Raw genomic sequence first — 17,896 nt, forward strand, 5'->3', positions numbered from 1 at the left:
AACAGTAAACAGCAGGAGCAACCCCTAAATTTTTTTACTGGTTTACTTTTTCAACGGGCATTTAGTTTCATGTAAACAGACGTGAATCAGAAACCTCCAAGCTGTCTATAGTATGAATGTTATCAATTCAATTCAAGAACACTTAACAACTGACATCGTCACAAACTGGCTTTACAGAAATCCGGATATAAAGTTTAAATTTAAATTCATCCCTAACGAGCAAGCTAGAGGTGATGCGGCAAGGAAAAACTCCCTGAGGCAGAAAGAAGAAACAGAAAGAAACCTTTAAAGGAACCAGACTCAAAAGGAAACCCGTCCTCTTCTGAGTGACACCGGATAATGCGATTATAAATCATTTCCCTTCTATAACTGTATAATATAGAGTCAAGCAGTGCTAAGTGTATTAAAAGGAACTTGAGTATGAGCATCATTTGAGTTTTAGTTTAAGGTTCTTGTATCCAACTGAAGTTATCGAGTGAGCTATGCCATACAGTCAGGCAGAACAATGTGTCCCAACCCACATCTTTTTTTTTTTTTCCTAGGATGACAATTAGTATGCCACTAAATGATGCAACTATATGGAATGTGGTAGTTTGAATACAGCAAGTAACAAAATCGCAAGCTGTATATCTCAGTCTTGTGGAAAATTGAAATATTTAGTGAACAGGGTGTCATCTGATCAACCTTCCAGGGCTCTGTTGTGTTGTGCGCTGCATCCTTACCACTCAAAGTTAGTGATGTATTGGTAATTGCTCTGGCTGCAAATGTCGATTATCTTGGTTAGCAGCTCATCCCTATACGTGGTGCCTTCAGCCTTATCTACATGCAGCATCAGCTTCTTTACAATCTCCATCAGGTTCTTCTTAGAGACCTACAAACATGGGACATATTGTACTGCACTGCTTAAAACACAGACGGTCGTTCATGCTCTTCAGACCTTAAAACAGACCAGCTACTTGTAAAGGGCAGTGGTTTGCCAAGAAGTGTGTTTTGCGTGGATTTCCCAAAGTATCAGGGAGACCCTTCATACCTACAGACAATGAAACCGGTACTTTACGCTAGACATATGATTAGTAATCAGGGGCTAATGTAAAAGCTCAAGTTTATGTATTTCGACACTTTCTGACTATGTTAGGTGTGTATCTTTAGTTGGCTAAAGAGACAAAAGGTACATTTTATCTGCTAACCTGCGTAAATTTGAAATCAAAGACATTAAAACCAATGAGAAACACAAATAAAGAGGCATAAACAGGATGCCATACCATGCCGTAGAGAAGATCCAGAGCTCTCAGTCGGATGGACTCGTCCTTGTCATCCAGACACTGCAGGATCAGGTCCTTGTGCGACTGCACAGACTTCGGGTGCGTCTTAAGGATCTTGGACATAGCCAGCAGACCCAAGTATTTCACTGCAACAGAAAGCACACTCAGCACAGAATAAGAGTCCATGCAAGAGACTAGCTTTACACTTATCTACCTAGGACTTGCTCTCCTACATGTTTATCTCTATATTAAATTAGTCATTGCCTTTCTGCAGTAAAGGAATGCAAATATTTCAGTAGAAACACAGTTACATTTGTAGACACTATAGAACTAGAAGGTTTAAAAAAAATTTTTTTTTTTAAATGTGCAGACGCTATAAAAAGTCTACATTGCTAGGCCTACACCACTTTTAAACTCAAATAGGGACAGAAACATATAAGAAGATGAATAGACACAAGACAACATATACACACACACACAGACACAGACACACACAACACAGACATACGAGGACTTGAGGTTTTGTATGATTTTGTGAGTACAGTGGTGTTACAAATGTTTGATCACTGGCTAATGACGAGTCATCGTGCAGATCAAGGCTTCATGCAGTTGGATTCCTTAAGCGAGTAGTCTCAATGTGTACACCATGTGACCCTGGAATATGGTTTGAAATGGTCACAGAGAGAAAATACATGCAAAAAAATAACTACTCGCCACACTTGCAGGTTACACACCCTACTGATACAATACAAAGGCATAACTATGTATTTTACTAAACAGCTTATTCCCAAGATCACATTATTAACAACAGACTTGTTTTGGCAAGTGTGCCAAACCCTACATGCTTGCAAGTCTACAAAGTACACCGCAACAACTCAACAGTTTCATTCACCCACAATTTGGTCAGTTATGCTGAGAAACGAGGCTGTTTAAATAGCAAGACTTTCAGCATAATAACTAGCCATCTACAACCAGCTTCCATATATCCAAAAAGAACATCACAACACATCTGAACCTTTCTCTTGTTACGTCAGGTTCAATTAGCAAAACAGTTAAGTCAAATGATTAGAGCCTCTGAGTGGGACAGAATGAGAGTCGCACAAAAAAAAGCAACGTTAAAAACTTCACTACAAAACACAAAGATCGTAATCACATAGAAGATGGCTAACAACTAATCTGTAATCTGGGAGGTGCGTTTATACCACAATGGTTATATTCACATGCAAAAATGTCAATTGTAAGTAGAATTGCTTATTGGCTCTAAATTTAGGAATGAGAAACTCCTGTGAGGTATCACTGACCAACAAAACTTTTCAGTCCAGGTATTGCACAGCTAACTCTATTCACTGCACTCAGCGGGAGCCTGATAACTCGAACCCTTCTGAGGTGCTATTCCAGTGCCAAGCTCTGAACTGAGAGATGCTGGTTTGTAAGAGATGCTGTATACATGATTGATTAACATAATCATCCAAACTAGAGAAGCGAACTGTTCATTTTTCACTACAGGTCATATACAAATTTTGGAAATTTTTTTGTTCCTTCTTTTGCAGAGTCGGAACTAAAGCACAAAGGCAGCTTCGAGTTATCCAGGATGGAGGTCTCTGGGTCCTCCATGTGTAGTGGCTTGAGGGGATAACACACAGACAATGAGAAAATGACACACTGCAGGCATTGACAGAAGGCTCACAGTTCTGGTCCGAGTCTTCGATCAGGATTCGCAGTTTCTGCACACAGAGCTGTGGATGCAAGGAACAAATAAGAGCGAAGATCAGAAACTGAGGGTTATTACTATTGTATTAAAGTCATCATTTCCACAGCAGATTTATTACTCTCAATTACTCTCTTTAACTTGAATTATTTAATACTCGCGACCTATCTACTGAAATCATGTTACGGTTATAAACCTTCTCGGGATACTGGTATACAATCAGAATTTTTGCTCATTGTTTCCTAATAAACACAACTGCATGGATAGCCGATCCAGCTGAGGTCACAGATATGCTCAAATATGCTCAATAAATCCAGCCGATTGAGAACAATTATATTTAGAATATTTAGCTATAAATGACTAAAGTGTATGGTATCTGACAAGATTGAAAAGGATTAACTTCATTAAAAAAAAACCCAAAAAAACAAAACAACAACATTACAACCAAGACACCCAAAGAACTGAGACCCACCTGAATGCTAGCACTGTGGTTGGGCATCCCAGAGGACAGAGAAATCAACACTAAATAGGAGAAACAGGGCAGTAGTACTGTAAATAAATTGATACAAGATGTTCATTATATTCCAATTAATTCCACTGTGTGGAGAAAGTACCAACCTGCAATCACTGTGTTTACACACTCATATAGCAGCGACATGGCCGAGGTACTGTAAGAGAAGTGAAGTGAAGAAAGACAAAGAAAATCAGTGACATTTTAGCTAATTAACAGAGTAGTTACAGTCAATGATGGGTGGTGTGTCAGAGTAAAAGTTTATAGAGATTTCTTGGTTCAGGAAAATCACCAAAAAAAAAAGAATCAATCAATTTGCCTTAAAATGGCTGATGGTTAAACAGCTAACAGCTTTTTGGAATACAAAAATTTGCAGGGAAAATTTAGGAAAGTTATGAAATAACTTAATGTGTGGGACCTTAAATCGAATTTCAGTCATTTCAGTCAAAAAAAAATTGTGAACGTCCTATAGTAACACTTTTGGCTAAACTTCAAAAAAATGAGTTGAAGTGAAAAAAACGAAAAAGAAAATGGAACAAGTGAACTGAGAAATGTTTGCAACTGGAAAACATCAATCAGGATCACTCTACTCAGACACGTAATATACATATATTTGTCTTCGCACTGATACGAACACTGTCTAATATGCAAGACAAGTCTAGGCTTACGATAACTGGCTCACCAAACAAATACACTTGCCTTTAATAAAGCACTATTTTAGAGCCCCATAAAATCTGAGATTGGACAATTAACAATAAGTGCTTTAAATAAAAGAAAATCTGAATTCCTTAAAAAAATCCCTTATTTAATTGCCAATAGAGGGTAAATAACAATAAAATATTTTTTAAAAACTCAAAACACTTTGACTAGCAGTGTATGTACTGAAATAGGTATACTGTGATGTACACCTGTAGTTCCAATCATATATGCTACTAATCTTACCTGTGGATGAGGTTAGTTAAGGGCTCAATCAGCTTCTTCCCTAGACGAGGCTCCAGAGGGGTGAGGGCACCAAACTAAAAACAATTCAACATGGACATTCATGTCTAGACAGACAGAATCTCTAGACAGATATATATACACGCGCACACACACACACACACACACACACACACACACACACACACACACACACACAAAAATGCATACGTATATAGAGAGAGCATGTGTCCTCCACATACCAGTTTGATGATCTTGATGAGAACCCAGTTGTTGGTAGAGGAGGTCATCAGCTTAAAGAAAAGGGGGGCCAAGGACAGGTAGTTCTTGGGGTTTCTTCTGGCCAACTCACAGATAACATTAACGGCTGCTGACTGGACACCTGGTACAAGGAGAAGCACAATTTACATTTAAGTAACCTGAATTACTTTTGCTGCATGTATAAACATGTATAAAATTTGGTGTACAAAAGTTTTAAATGAACCTTATATAGTCATTTGCTCATATAATGTTTATTGTTTGAGTTAACTATCTGAACTTGAATCGTTAGACTTCCGTTTCAAGTCAGTCAAGTGAAAGTCAGGATTTCCCTTTGTTTCATAGTACAGAAAATATATGTATATGAAATTCTCTTAAACAGTAGTCACATGTGCTACAGATGTAATAGAAAAAGACTAGGTTGAAATAAAAATTGACTGCCATAAAAACATACTTTTCTTGCATTGTGCATCAAGGAATCATATTTGAGTCATGCACACACACACACACACACACACACACACACACACACACACACACACACACACACACACACACACACACACACACAACTCCTCATACTTTAATACAGAGGTGTGGTTTGTTGCGAATGAAAAAGGCACTTAAAAAAAAAAAAAAAAAAAAAAAAAACACTCCACACCTGGATCAGGGTCCTCCAGTTTCTCTTTGAGACGAGGGAAGGCAGGGCGCAGGGACTCGGGGTACTTCAGGAACACTTTATACATGATAAGCACAGCCTTCTTCCTAATGTATGGCTTAGTGTGAGACATCTGAGAGAGAGAGTTAGGAAGAGGTCAGAGGAACCTTGCAAAACCCGAATTTCCGATGAAATCACCACGAATGCGTAAAAAGTACAGCAGTGTATCTCACATTTCATACTAATGAACGGTATTTTTTTGCACTTCTTTGATACATAACTATTTGTATAATATACATGAAAAGCCGCACCAAAGTCATAATGTCGTTGGCCAGGTCACGGGCCAGGTCAGGGGTCACAAAGCAGGAGAGGCCAGTCAGAGCCACACCAGTGTCATACTGATTTGGACTGCTGAGGTCCTGGAGTAAAGAAATGGGAAAAAAACAGTCACACATAAATGTAAAGTTAGAACATGACTCTTTGTCAAGAGAGGATTCCCAATTAGCCCTTTTCCAAGGTCATTCTGTTGGTCCCAGATCTGTTCCACACTTTTCTACAGCAAAAGATACAGCTCTTGACTAAGAATCTTCATGTCAGGGGCTTGGGGATGTCATCATTTTATTGTCATGACAACTGGTCCAGCAATTCGAGTTTTTTTTAAACTAGCATTTACATTACAGTGCAGCTGCAGTACACATAAAAAAAAATCTAAATTAAAAATTAAAGCAATAACCTCTTGTTGTCTTGCCCATAACGCGTGTCTACAATCATGACAACAAAGCATTCGACTTGCAAGTACAGTAAAAACCTGTAAAATCTTCCACAGTTGTTATATTTACACTTTGCAATAAGAATTTCTTCCACTTGATTAAATAACTGTTTCTCATTTGTACACTCTGCATTAATAATTTCTCACATCTGACTACATAATGGTTCAGCTTTCAAACTGCTAGAATTATGGGCTGGTTTATAAAGTGTTTCACTAGTTCCCTGAACAAACACCATCACCTTGTCAGCAGAAAAGTGTTAAGTGCCTCGAGACTTGACTTGGACTCGTGAAACAACTGCCTCGAGACTTGACTTGGACTTGAAGACAGAGACTTGTGAAAAACAAGTAATTTTGGTTTGGTGTTCCCGATTACGTTCTCTCTTTATTACCCCACATGAACACATCAAACACCACATTTTTCTATTCACTCCTCATTCATTCATTCCCTATCAGTTTGTGCTGCAGCAGTAAATATCACAACAATTCATCTCTAAACACACCAAGCCAGTATTATTATATACACACATGACACATCTGAAGGCGTGTGTTCATTACCCGTTGGAAAAGTGCTGTTATATAAATGAACAACAAACAATAACAATACAGGCAAGACTTTCATTGTAATAACCTTCGTGTCATTTAATTTGAAAAGCAATCAATTAAACCACAGGGAAGCTGTGGTGTTACGCGACTGTCAGGGGCTTGCTTGCTGTCCATTATCAAGAAGTACAAATGTTTCCATGTCCTTTTCATGGTCATTTCCCACACCCAAGTATTAGCTACCATATGCATACAATTCATTCATTTCCTACCAAGTTAAATACACTCCATGCACAATCTCTTCTGCATTTTATCTCAGCCCGCTCGGTTACATCCGATGCCAGCAAACTACAGCAAGTCAAATAGCTCAAAAAACACGGCACGTTGCATTTTGCACTAAATGTCAAAGAAAAATTATGTCTTTTCTGAATATTCTATGAATGTTTTCTTGTAATTACAGGGAGAACTCTTGGATCAAATGTAATAGTTTGAAAGCGATAGTTTGTTGATTAATGATTTAATTTTGAATTAATGTTTTAAGTAAAACCTTGTGTGCTTTATGAGACAATTTTGAATAAATGAACAAGACATTCCGTAGAAGTAATCAGTTTTAATATTTCAAAATTGATTTAGCCTCATAGACTGTTAATTACAATAACTAACTGAAAGAACTATTGCTAAAAATACAACAAAGACTTGAGACTTGACTTGGACTCCACCTCAGACACTTGAGACTTGACTTGGACCATGTCTGTTATGCAGCATAGCTAAGAAGATTTGCATACCTGTAGCAGCCAACTGGCTGATTGTGTGAGCTTGAAGGTGCACTTGGTTAGTACATTGCTGAGCTAAAACAAGGACTCCTGCTGTTTCCCCAGATAATAAGACCAAAAGCTGGCTGTCCTTCACCATGACAGCACATCACTGAGATTCAGTAGAACTCAACTGTGCAGTGTATGGACATGAGAAACAAAATGAGCCAAAAGACTGTACAGCTTACCTTGCGAATCTGATTGGTTGTCAGCATGATGACATCAGTGCCTTCATGGAAGCACTGGGAGGCAGCCAGGTAACCAATTCGCTGAGAAGGAGAGAAGATAGCAATTTAAAAAATAATAACATAAAAAAAGACACAAAGGGACAAATGTAAAAAATGTATTAGCAAGCCCACTGGGCAAGTAAAAACCCCAATGTGCTTGCCCAGGCCCATTTTTGGTTGCCCAGAAACTTTGTAGGCTACAAAGACATAGCTAATAATAATAAAAAGTACATTAATACAGACTAAGGGAAACAAATGGATATACTGTTCATTCATTATTCTCTTTGAACAAATTTTCTAAAGTAGTGGTTGTGTCTGTGCCTTGTCCGAACCTAGTCTTGGTTTTCTGTCACCGTGTTTAACCGTGAGGTGGCTGTATGTTGTGCTGGACTTCAGTTTGCTCAATTTGCTTAGTGTCTTCACATAGCTGTGTGTTCCTGATTCTGAAAAGATCATCCGTCATCCATATGCGCTAATTAATCCACCTGGTAAAATCATTCTACCGTGAGACAGTTAAAGCCTCGGCTAATGCGTATAGTGCAGCAGGCAGTCGGATTCAGATCATGCATTTTGCTCTATAGTACAGCACTGAGGTGTGTCAAATCTTCATGAAAGGCTATGCACCAAATGAAAACATTTGTTTTGCGGTCAATAAGAGTAAGTTTTTTTTTTTCTGGTTGTTGAACCTAGTTGTCCACTGCACAACTATGAATTAAAAAAATATATCACAAATATATTTAAAAAATAAATAAATAAATAAAAATCGCCTGCTTGTCTAGGGCGCCCAGGCTACTGATTTGTCTGTTCCTATATCATAAGAACTTTTTAAGCCTGCGAAGAAGGACAAAGTTTTCCTGCCTTCTTACCTTGAAGGTGAATTTGGAAGAGCTCATCACCTCAACGATGTTGAATGCAGCCCAGCTAACATCATATCCAAGCATCTGCAACTGTAAACACACACAACACAACGGATGACCTCATCAAACATATAGCTTATCCACAAAGACAAAGCGTCAACATGAAACCTGCACACATGCTGATGTCATCACATCTGTACAGCAGAAGTCTACAAAGCATGCAAAGGACAGACTGGTGGACTTACGTAGGTGAGCTTGCACACTGCATTGGCTTTGACAGCAATGTTGTCCTGTTTGAGTTCCTGCTTGATCTCGTCGATGCATGTAGAGATGTATTTGGCCTGTGGAGAGACAGTGGAGAAAGTGAACTGTGTGGTAGTGATGGAGAATGCTTCACTTCCTCCTTACAGCTTTAGACACCCATGATACTAGGAAAGGTGCATCTTAATGTTAATATATCGCAATATTGATAGCCATATTGTCCATCCCTAGTATATGATCCACTTGCTGCAAGACTGTATCATTAATAGGAACCTGGTTTGTTAATTTCACATGCAGAATTGTAGGTGTTTCATTTGTGTTATAATGGGATCGTTATCTCCGCAAGCAAATAAAATGATCCTGAAGCTAAATAGAAGATAAAAATGCATGAATTAAAGATTAGTAAACTTTTGTGAGCTGCTCTAGGGCTGAGCGAAATGATAATATAATATCAATATCATGATAAATGATCTCGGAAAAACATCGTGACATCATAGATATTACATTACTTAATCTTTTTAATCATCATAAACTGACTAGAGCCAGCTAATGTGATGTTAAACTGTTGTACTTAAATATTAAAATTGCAAAATGTTAAACGGTTTACTGATTTTTTTTTTTTACTTTTTCCTCCTTTTCTTCTATAAAAACTACAAAAATAAATTCTTTTTATGTATTACATTAAATAAATAATAGTCACTACCTGCTTGCTGGCCGTTTGTTAGTATAAGGGTCGTGATACAGATCACGCATCGCAAAAATATATTTAAAAATCGTGATCAGTACCTTAAAATCGAACCCTCAACCCTGGAGGTGTGAGGCAAACGCGCTAACCACTAAGCCACCGCGCCCCCTTATACTTCAATATATAAACCAAATTGTACATTTTATGAGTGCTAATTATATTCATGTCAGTGATACAATTTTTTTTTTTTTTAGTTGTGCTACTTGCTCTAAAGTTAAGGTATAGCTGTAAAACCTGATCAACTGGATCAACAATTTTCAACAATTTTCAACCAATCACTAATGGCTTTACTCAGCTGAGCAAGTCTTCAGTAGAGATGCAGGATTGGGCTAACAGACAGGAACTGTTATGTAAAGTGTGTGTTTCAGTCAATTTTATGCCAATACACAGCGTGAGCTTGTCATATGTCAAGCACAAGATTTGAAAACTAGCAGCAGTAACACCCTGAAAAAAAACCTCCCGTCAGCACTTAGATGAAGACCTGGGGAAAAAAAAAAAAATACTCTCTCTCTGACAGTCCATCTCATTCTCTCTCTCTCTTTCATTCTCTCTCTCTCCCAGTCCATTTCTCTCTCTTGGTCAGTCTCTTTCTGCCTGTTTCTCTCTGTCTGTCTTTCTCTTCCTGTATCAATCTTTTTCTAGATCTCCCTGTGTTTGTCTCCGTCTCTTTCTCTCCCTCTCTCACTCACTCACTCACTCACACACACACACACACACACACACACACACACACACACACACACACACACACACACACACACACACACACACTCTCTGTATGGAGTGAGGGTCATGTGTCTTAAGTCATAAGACAGCATACAGACAGAATGAGGGGAGGGAACGAGGCATTATGAAAGAAACTGCAGTGGTGAATGTGATCCCAGCTGCACAGGAATGAGACGAAAGGCCAACAGTCCACAGCTGCTCCTCTCCAGTGTACCGGCTGCATCCTTATTATAGTTTTGTACAATGTGTGTGCATTCTTTGTGACCAGCTGCCATCTCCTAACTGTGGAAGAAGCCCACTCAAATGCCTTTTCAGAAACATAACCTGGGCACAGTAAGAGTCTCACGAGTGAATGAGCTGAACCTCTCGTTCCCTCACAGTACAAACATCATAAACTGGTGAGATTTTCAGAACCCATCCCACACCTTGCATTCCTCACCTAAGGCAGGGTGAAAAAAGTAATGCTCTGGCTAGAAAATCTGACTTCTCATATGCACAGACAGTACTATCAGGAAAACAAACAGAAAGGGCTTGGCCAGGCAAAAGCTGAACAAACGGACACACAAACACACTCTCTCACACACACACACAAGCAAAAGAGCTGGCGCTTAATTTAGGAGGGGATGAATATTTCAGAGTTCTGTCCACGGTTGGCTGGGTAACAGACACTGTATCTAGGCGAGCTGGTACAGGTTACACAGGTGGAGCCTTTCATGACATCTGACTCCAAATGTCTCCAGATGAAACAGAGCGAAGAGAGACATTAAGCTCAAAAGGTCCTGACATGTAAAACAGACTACATTTAAAGAACTGATTCCACAACACAATGGTTCCTTGAGAGAAAAAAAAAAGTTTAGCAGTCCACAATGGATGTCTGAACTTGGAAATGATGTCTATGAACATGGCCAAATGTGTAATCCTTCAGGGGCACGGTGGCTTAGTGGTTTCCCCGGGGTACTACAGTTTCCTCCTCCAGTCCAAAGATAAGACATTGTAGGCCGATTGGCATGTCCAAACTGTCCATAATGTGTGAATGCGTGCGCGGTGGGTTGCAGGGATGGGTTCCAGGGTCTCCCCTGCCTTGTGCCCTGAGTTTCCTGTGATAGGCCCCAGGCTCTGTGACCCTACTGTAGAATAAGCAGTACGGAAAATGGATGGATGGATGGATGTGACCCTTCCCCAAACTGTTGTATACGATTGTATAGGATAACATTACAATTTCCCTTTCCTGGACCAAACCTGTAGCAGCATGACAATGCACCTGTGCAGAAAGCAAGCTCCATGAACACATGGTTGAACAAACTAAGAGTGGAAGAACTCGATTGGCCTGCGCAAAGCCCTGACCTCAACCCCACTGAACATCTTTGGATGAACTGGAACACCGACTGCACCGACTGCCTCCTCACCCAACAACATCAGTGCCTGATCTCACTAATGCTTTTGGGGCTGAATTTCTATATCCCTTACAACCACGCTCCAAAATCTAGTGGAAAGCCTTCCCAGAAGAGTGGAGGTTGTAACAACACCAAAAAGGCTAAATCTGGAATGGGATGTCAATCACAAAAAGTGATAATCAGGTGTCCACAAACCTTTGACCATAAAGTGTATATACAGTGCCTCATTCACAGAACTCATCCTACAGGCAGAAGCTATTTCAGGTTACGTACAGAACACTAAATCAACATTAAATCAACTGTTCGGGCTGGGCTTAAATGATCACCTATCACGGCAAATCAGACTTACCCGTGCTTGCCCTTATAAACTGGTTATATTTATGAGTAGAATGTACGTAAGAGTGAATGTAAGCCTGTCCATGCTTCCTTATGTTTCATAATCAGACTACATAAACGAGGATTAAAAGAGCTGTTGATGTTTGCATTTTGTCCATCAGAAGACACGTAGTGTGTATACGAAATGTTTTATTCCTCTTATACCTCAATTACTACGCTCTTCATTGCTCATGAATCAAGTCAGTTCCCAGTTTATAGTTTCCTTATAAAATACTACATACTGTATAAAATTAACTGAACACCTTCTGACCAATCAGAATCGAGAATTTAACAGCACTGTGGTGGTGTAATTAACTTTAACTCCCCATGTCTATGCAAGATTCAACACAGTGAACGTGTTGAAGTAAACAGCAGACACCGTGGCAGTGGTGACGTCACGGCGAACTTTAACAACGTCCACGACAACAGTGGGTATTTTTAAAAAGACGCAAATGGAGCTCACGATTGTCTGCATGTCAAATACAGCTACATGCCACTCCACACCAACCACTAGGGATGTCCCTGTTGGACAGATGACTGGAAGTGGCTAAATTAGCCTATGGCAGATTTTGATATAAATGTGATGTATTCGAACAGGTGATAGCATAATGATCTGCACTCATGTGAGTAGCTGCAAAACAATACACACCTAGCAAGAGGCAGACAACACAGTGATTTGATACTGTTATTGGTTCAGAGTAGGGCTGTGCAATTAATCGAATTTTTGATTACAGCCTCCAACGATTATGAAAACAAAAGAACACAGATAAAACCATTATTGTGTCGTGTTCTGTTTCGCAACGTTCTCGTTTTGTCTTTTTAAAAACCATGCGGCATTTTACTGTACAGCAGTGCGCTTTCGCCCCTCCCTAAAAGGCCAAACTCACTCACCACCAGGCTGGGGCATTTTCAGTTCAGCTCGAGCCAAGATGACAAAAAGAGAGCATTTGGTCGACAAGAAAAGGTTAAACCATTTTAGCCATTTGGAAACAATTTGGTTTCAAGGAGTCCAGTGTGGAACAAAAAGAAATAACATTTGGTATCATTGGGCTCATTTCCTCTAGCGTCACAACGGCTGGTCTGAATACGGTAATTTCCTTTCTAGAGCTCGCTATAGTGAGAACCTACAAGCTGATCTAAACCAGGAGACTGAATTTCATTGGCTAAGGCAGTTTAAAGTTCATTTCTGGCGATGTGATTCACTGAAATGCATCACGTGACGTGCTCCGCTAGCTTACAAGAGAAACATCAATACAGAAAAAAGATATGCAGAAAACGCAGAAGTTTATTTTATTTTTTTATTTAATTTTGTTTTACATATATTTTTTCAGTTGAACTATATTCAAGGAAATCCACAGTTAAAAATATAATAAGATGTTTGGTTTTTTTTTTTAAAGTTCAATAAATGCATGATGTTTCCAAAGTCAATGAGTAATCGCGTTTAATAATCGTGATCTCAATATTGACCAAAATAATCATGATTATGATTTTTGCCATAATCGAGCAGCCCTAGCTCAGAGGTTTTTCTCAGATATTTGCAGCACTTTTCTAACACTGACCAACTCTGGTTAATTTTTCCCTTTCCTTTTTATTGTTCTTTTTTTCCCAGAAAGGTTAAATATCATGTACTTTAAAAAAAATTATGTATTGTTTTTTCTGCCACTTTATGAGCAAACATAAATACCATGTTAAATACTTTGTACTGGGAAAGGTATTCTTAAAATTAGATTTTTTTTTGCCAAATCATGCCCCACAAGGCCCAGACATACATCAATACTGAGAAATGAGAAACCATATTATTATTTAGTCTTCTGTCATGGATGGAGGCACTGAGCGATGATCATAATAAGCAATGCTTAACATAACTGTCACTGAAGAACGAGCAGGAGCTCAGGAGAAAACACTGATAGCACCACTCGGGTGCTGGAATAAAAAGATTTAGTGCTTTATTGCATTAATATTGTTCCATTATGCAAATGAAGATGGATAGTTAACCTCCTAAACAACGTTTTTCGGTGACTGCCTGCAGCGCTAAAGAATGAGAGTTTCACAAGATCACGTCATGTCCTGCGAGTCTGCCTCAGGCATGCAGTGCTCCTAATGAGACTATAGTTGAACATGCGCTGGGGACAAATGGAGCAGCACTGAGGCACATACAGCTGAGCAGGCTGATAAAATTACAGGACAACCTGGCCTACATTACACACCACACAGCCAAGGCCAGATACACTGCTGTTACACAAACATGGAAGATGTCTAAGGACTGCATCACTGTCACAGGGTACTACTGAACTGTCAAACGATAAACAGATTTTTAAAAATTTATTGTATCCCTGAGTTTGCACCAGTAATGAAATGTTGACATTTTCTGCTGCAACTGGATACAGCAATTCGCAGGGAATATACTTTGTAAAATTAGCAAGACCTTGCAATGTATCAGTTACGCTTGAGTGTGAACAAAACTCACAACACCGCTGAATGATTCAGTGGCCTATTTGTCCTAAGACTTCACAGCAATTTATAAGGCGGGAGATTTAAATTCTCAATTAAACTAACAAGCAATTGGTTAGTAGTAACTGGACAGATTTGAAAATGAGGACGCTTCTGTCGACCTGGAGTGTATTATAAATTATAAAAATAGACATTTTAGAGATTATCTTGCCACGTATGAACGGCCGGAGCTGAATGTTACAGCAACAGATTGAAAGTATTGAAAGACTCTGCATTACCGGGAAAGCGGCTTTAATTTGCTGGCTTTTCCTATATTAATAAACACAGACACAGTCTAAAATAGCATTAACAGATGTGTATATTGCCCTGCAATGGGTTGGGAACCTGTCCAGGATGTCCCCCACCTTGTGGCCCGAGATCTCCGGGATAGTCTCCAGGCTCCCCAGCAACCCTGTGTAGGATAAGCGGTATGGAAAATGGATGTGGATGGATGTGTATATTGCTTTATATTTAAAAAAGAAACAAGTAAAAATATTAAATACAGACACACTCAAGATTTTCCCATTTCTCTCTCTCTCTCTGACACACACACACACACACACACACACACACACACACACACACACAAAAGCTTTAGGGATGGATGCTACTTTTGGTAGGGTTTTTTTTGGGGTTTTTTTTTTTAGCTCCCTTTAGTGACTTTATTTAATTAAAAAAAAAAAAAAAAAAAAAAAAAAAAAACACCCTAGTGAAGAATACAGGGACATTTTAAGCAGACGCCCGTGACTGTCCTGCACTCAATACGGCTCTCCAGCTCACATCATAGCTGTGGGTTGTATGAGTTGAGAGAGCAGATCACAGATCAACCACTGATCACTACTGTTCCGAAGGATCAATCATTGATCACCGTTATTCCCAGTGACCAGTTACTGATTGTTGTTTGTCCCACCTGTATTCACAAACAATTATTTACACTGGCTTCTTCCAAACAATTATTTTCTGACGTCCTGTGTGGTAAGCATTTACTGCCATGTCAATTTATTGTCTTGTGTATTCGTTGTACATTTTGCACTCGTCTCAGGATGTCACGTATCTGCGCTTTATGTACTTCTGTGGACCGTGCTACTGTATTCTTGTGCGATGTACCATGGACCCAAAGGAACAATTAGTTTCGATGTATACGAGTTACATGACAATACGACAATAAACCCACTTGACTTCTTGGTTCTTCATTTTAAAACATCTCTTCTTGGCTATATTTACAAATAATAAAAGCAAGTTATTCCATCCATAACCCTTTCCTTTGTGCCCATTTCTCGACTGCTGCCCACCACTGCTTCTTTGGCTCTGTAAACACGTAAACAGTTAGTCTGTAGCCATGACTACGGCCGCGATCACACCAGGCTTTAGTACTCCACTGACTTACATTCAAACGCATCTGAAAATGGCAGAACCGGAAACGCAAGCTCATGCGTAGAATTTTCGTACTATTCTATGCGATGAAAGTTCACATTTGGTGAACTCTGACCTGTGTAATCTTATCACGTGAAGACGTGTGACCAGTAGATGATTGCGACGTCACTGCGTGACCTTTTTAGTTTAAAAAAATAATTTAAAAATTCAAAAACGGAAGCGCTAATTTTAGCGGTATCGAGCTGTCTTGTACTTTACATCACAGTTTTGAACGATAAAAAAAAACAACTTGTGTGAAGCAGAGAAAGTTGAGACGGATGACGTCATATCCTGTTCCCGCCCGTATTCGCAGCGGCGTCCGACAAAAACACGCATGCTGAAAGCCTAGTGTGACCCCGCGCGGCCTAATGATGACTTCTTTCTGTAAGAAATAAAACTCTATTTTACTCCATTCTCTGTTTCCGGAAGATTTTACTTCTTCCGTTTTGATATGCAAATGACCGTGACGATCCAATGAATATGCAAATTGTCCTTGACGTCATCTGGCGATTCTTTTTTTAATCCCCCCACCCACCGACCTTTTGAACATACACTTATTATTACTTTCCCCTGAAATGAAATGGCCACACTACAGGGCTCAACAGCATACTGCAGCGCCACATGAGCACATCTGCACTCAGACTGAACATAACTGAACTTCCCAGTGAAATAAAAAGGTCAAGTTCACACCTGAATAATTAAAAGCATGTAACCTAGCAGCGTTAACTCTCTGTCCTAATTGCTATTCAACCATCTCCGAGGCCCCTTACACCACAATAAACACATAAATGTAGCCAAATAACGAAAAGATAGATACATAAACGCATTTACAAATAGACAGATGTGTCACTGGGTGACATTTCCGGATAATATCTGATTGATGTAAATGAATAGAACAGCTGTCAGGAGCTCGCGAGCCAGCTCATCGTAGCTCGATTAGCTCACAGGCTAGCAGGCTACATCACCTGGAACTAGATGGTACCGATAGCCAGCTATGTCGGAGAGCTGATTCAGCCGCTCGGGTGTCAATAAGATGTCAGTTAGCTGGCTGGACGATACTTTGTTTCGTTGTTCATTCAGAAGGAGAGTGGAGGGTCAGCTAATTTATTCTAGCTCCGTGTTAGCGACGTGCTCATTTCATTCCCTTGACTGGAAGCTCTGATGCTAACTCTACCATATGACCACACATTTGGACGTCTCTCCTCTTCGGCACCTAATTCATGTGTGCGACATTAAAAAAATAATACTAATAATAACGGTCGGTATGATAGCATGTAAGGTAACAGTCTGTTTAAAAGGTTTACTCCATACTAGCGACTGGAGGAACGGAGGCAGAGCAGTAAACAGAGGAAGTTAGCAAGCTAGTGCAGGTAGTCGTCGCTAATAGGAACCGTTACGTTTAGCTGAATAGCTTTTCCATTATAGCTTTAAGCAACTGACACGTCCTCGCACGCAACTCACTAATTACAACAATTTTATTCGTTATAAATAATATCTTACCTCATCTTCCTTGTGGTTCCTAATGCCACGTACTAAGTCCTGAAGGTTTTTATCGAACATCCGATCGATGCTCCCTTTAACGATCTTCAAAGCCATGGCTGCTGCTGCAAAGCCAAGCCTCCTGTCGCTCCTGTCCGGGGAGACCAAGCGGTGTTTTCCGAGCTGACAGGCCCGCTAGACAGGCTTTCATCCACCTGAGCACCGTCCTCACAGGAGCACACTATCGTCTGCTAATCCTAGCCCTGAGAAGGCGAGTCCAGCTGGGTCCGTCCTCCTCCTCCTGTAACTGCAAACTCACCGACTGGCAGCGGACCCGTCTAGGAAATGGTTGACAAAATGGCGCCCGGATCAGCTGACAGAATACACGGCTGAATCCCAAATGACTACCTGTTCCCTACTCAAGCGCACTCTATAGGTTGTTGAATAATAACTTGTTCGGTCTTTAATTGTG

At 39.8% G+C, this 17,896-nt stretch overlaps 1 protein-coding gene across 4 annotated transcripts in view; it reads right to left on the reverse strand.

The window, feature by feature from the left end:
- Window positions 1–17,778, reverse strand: part of ap3d1 (adaptor related protein complex 3 subunit delta 1) — a 34,464-nt gene extending 16,686 nt beyond the window's left edge. For all 4 annotated transcript variants that reach the window (XM_053634183.1, XM_053634182.1, XM_053634181.1 and 1 more), the window contains exons 1-13: window positions 17,446–17,778; window positions 8,787–8,882; window positions 8,551–8,631; window positions 7,646–7,726; window positions 5,648–5,755; window positions 5,340–5,469; window positions 4,663–4,802; window positions 4,424–4,497; window positions 3,589–3,638; window positions 3,443–3,492; window positions 2,950–2,998; window positions 1,263–1,408; window positions 723–871 (exon numbers count right to left, since the gene is read on the reverse strand). In XM_053634183.1, coding sequence (XP_053490158.1) covers window positions 723–871; window positions 1,263–1,408; window positions 2,950–2,998; window positions 3,443–3,492; window positions 3,589–3,638; window positions 4,424–4,497; window positions 4,663–4,802; window positions 5,340–5,469; window positions 5,648–5,755; window positions 7,646–7,726; window positions 8,551–8,631; window positions 8,787–8,882; window positions 17,446–17,541 — 1,250 coding nt within the window. In that variant the 5' untranslated portion in view covers window positions 17,542–17,778. The remainder of the gene's footprint in view (window positions 1–722; window positions 872–1,262; window positions 1,409–2,949; window positions 2,999–3,442; window positions 3,493–3,588; window positions 3,639–4,423; window positions 4,498–4,662; window positions 4,803–5,339; window positions 5,470–5,647; window positions 5,756–7,645; window positions 7,727–8,550; window positions 8,632–8,786; window positions 8,883–17,445) is intronic.
- Window positions 17,779–17,896: the final 118 nt, after the last annotated feature.

Source organism: Ictalurus furcatus, chromosome 10, assembly GCF_023375685.1.
Source record: "Ictalurus furcatus strain D&B chromosome 10, Billie_1.0, whole genome shotgun sequence".
In the NCBI taxonomy this organism is placed as follows: Eukaryota; Metazoa; Chordata; class Actinopteri; order Siluriformes; family Ictaluridae; genus Ictalurus; species Ictalurus furcatus.